The 2880-nt window shown below is 36.2% G+C and overlaps 1 protein-coding gene across 3 annotated transcripts in view; it reads left to right on the top strand.

Annotated features, from left to right (window-relative positions):
• myom1a (myomesin 1a (skelemin)) overlaps nucleotides 1–2880 on the top strand; it is a 32217-nt gene that overhangs the window by 9359 nt on the left and 19978 nt on the right. For all 3 annotated transcript variants that reach the window (XM_015060756.1, XM_015060754.1, XM_015060753.1), the window contains 4 exons: nucleotides 758–799; nucleotides 1032–1193; nucleotides 1283–1444; nucleotides 1871–2012. In XM_015060756.1, the coding sequence (XP_014916242.1) occupies nucleotides 758–799; nucleotides 1032–1193; nucleotides 1283–1444; nucleotides 1871–2012 (508 nt within the window). The remainder of the gene's footprint in view (nucleotides 1–757; nucleotides 800–1031; nucleotides 1194–1282; nucleotides 1445–1870; nucleotides 2013–2880) is intronic.

Below are 2880 nucleotides of genomic sequence, written 5' to 3'. Positions count from 1 at the left end.
TCTACAACAGATTGGGGGTTATAGGGCCCCAAAAACCCTTTTTCCCATTTTTTTTTTTTTTTTTTTTTTTTTGTGGCAGATGGATGTGCCTTATTTCAACAAAGCAATTAGAGCATGAAGTTATTTGGGACCAAATAACATATTAGACTCTCACAAGCAAAGATCCTAATAAAATAGTATCAGTAGTTTTGTCACAAACGGCAAAATAAACAATAACACACCCTGTTTTTGTACAGCCTAGCATTAGCACTGTAGCAGCCAGTCAATTGTAGCACTTTTTCTGTTATTCATTGTGTCTAAATGCAAACCCATACTTTTTGTCATATTTGTATGACAACCTATTTTGTAGTTACCTACCTATTATGTAAGTAGATAATAATAGGCAGATAAAACAAAGTGTAATACTTTGTCTTGCTAATGATGCCATAAAAATATATGCTTCCACCATGAAGATCTCTGAGTAACAACATATGCTCATGGTTTGGCTATTCAAACACAATTGAGCAAATACATAAGCTTGAAAGTTCTTGTAGCTAAGCTTACTTATATGTGGACATCCTCACCTGAAGTGCTGGAAGCTAATTTGCTGCATGGACAGCCAGTTATAAGAGCATTTTTCTCAGAAATCAAATAATGTTAAATGGCCAGTTGTCAAGAAAACAATGAGAGTGTAAATTAATTTTTGTGAGTTTAGTTTGTTATAATATACTGCAAGAATTGTTGTCACACAAAATTATAGATCTGAATTTCTTCACAGGGTTCCAAGATACGGAAGAAGGTCCATTTGATCCCAAACCACGTAAGACATTTTTATATGTAATATTTGCCCGTTTGCTTTAAAAAAAAAAGACTTTAAATTATCATTTTTACTGTAAAATGCATACAATGATAACAAGCTTCTACATGTATGTGTCTTCAGCTCTATAGAGTATAATTTGTATTTTACAATCATTGACCACTAATAGTGGAAGAAAACATAGGACATAATTTAAAAAAAATAATATTTGATAGTATCTATTCTCTGTTTTCAGATGGTTTTTGCCCTGAGCATGGGGTTACTTTTCATACAAGCATTATTGACAAATTTGAAGTGGCCTTCGGTCGTGAGGGGGAAACACTGAGTCTGGGCTGCACTGTCATCATTTTTCCCACTGTGAAAAAGTACCAGCCTGAAGTTGTGTGGTACAGAAACTGTAAGTTAGAAAATTAAATGCTAGTAACTTTTTGTCTTTGTTGTAAAGCAAAGCGTAATAGTCCTTTACTTTTGCTTTTTACTTGTCAGCTGTGCCTTTGAAGCCCTCCAAGTGGGTCCACACACACTGGTCCGGAGAACGCGCCACTCTCACTCTTACCCACCTTAACAAGGAAGATGAGGGCATGTACACCTTGCGCGTCAACACAAAATCCGGCTTTGACTCCTACTCAGCCTATGTGTTTGTCAGAGGTAAAGTGCCCAAATTTATTGCCTGGAAATGTTATGGCAAAATAATAGTTCGGCCTTTGAACGGAGATAATTTTGTGAGGGTTGCTAACATAAGAAACAACTGTCACACTCAGACTCAAGCAATAGAGATGTGGCAGAACAATTTGGTTTCTTTCTGGTCATTCTTGTCACTAAGTCGGTTTAATTACAGAAAGTGTAGATACAATGAGCGATCCCTGATAATTTTCAAAACTTCTCACATAGTTTAGTTTTTTTGAATACTTTCTTAGACCATAATGCGTTGCATCTCAGCTAGTTACAGTGAAACCATACTAACTGTAAGTCAGGCAATGAAACCTGAGCGCATACTGAAGATCCACCTAATTTAGAAACACCACAAGTACGAGTGGATCCGTTGACATGGTTGTGCGTTTCTCGCTTTACCAGATGCTGATGTGGAGCTGGAGGGGGTTCCCGTGGCCCCCCTGGATGTGCGTTGTCACGATGCCAACAAGGACTATGTGGTGGTAACCTGGAAACAGCCAGCAGTGGAGGGCAGCAGCCCCATCCTCGGATACTACATTGACAGGTTGCTTAGCTTCAGTGTATTTTACTGGAAATATATGGGGAAAAACAGACTCAATAATTAAAATTCATTCTGCATTTAGAACACACAAGAAACTTGGTCATACTTTTTGTATTTATATTGAAATAAACACAAAGTATTATATTGGCATTTGTCCAAATTTCTTTGATTTATAACTGTTTACTTCTTCCAGTTGTTCTGTTATCATAGCAATGTAAAAAAAAAAAATATCTGACTCCACACATTTAAATGTTTCCAATTATGACTGAAATTTAAATATCAAAAACACCTGAAATGGAACAGTGGGGAACCTTCCTAGGACTAACATGCCAACCAAAGCTGCTCTAAAGGAGGATCAATGACTCATCTGGAGGTCAAAGAAAAAGAACTACAACTAAAGAAATGCAATTCTCTTTTGCCGTAGTTAATTTTAATGTCATTGATTAAATTATAATGAAGAGTACTGGATAAAAATGGTATCTATTGGTGAGCTCCTAGACAAAAAAACACAGTGCTGACAGTGGTCAGTCCGTCCATCCATCCATCCATCCATCCATCCATCCATCCATCCATCCATCCCTATTCACATTGAGTAGCTCCTACCAAAGTATCCCAAGCCGCTGCCTTAAAGGGTTACACTACCAGTCTTTGGGTTTATTTTTCTACGTAGAAACAGATTTTTTTGGGTCTCCTATTTCCCACTAATAAATTAACTAATTATTCAAAATTTGCTTTTTGTACTTGTTCCAGTTATCTTTGTCTGATATTGAAACGTGTTCCAGATTTTAAATATTTAAGTGTGACAACAAAAAAAAAAAAAAAAAAGAAAATCAAAAAAAATTTGAAAGGGGGAAAAAATTTTTTAAAACCC

This window comes from Poecilia latipinna, unplaced genomic scaffold, assembly GCF_001443285.1.
Source record: "Poecilia latipinna isolate Pla-1442-1.1 unplaced genomic scaffold, P_latipinna-1.0 Scaffold1741, whole genome shotgun sequence".
NCBI lineage: Eukaryota > Metazoa > Chordata > Actinopteri > Cyprinodontiformes > Poeciliidae > Poecilia > Poecilia latipinna.
Note: the sequence above shows the minus strand (reverse complement) of the source record. Positions and strands in the feature narration are given on the sequence as shown.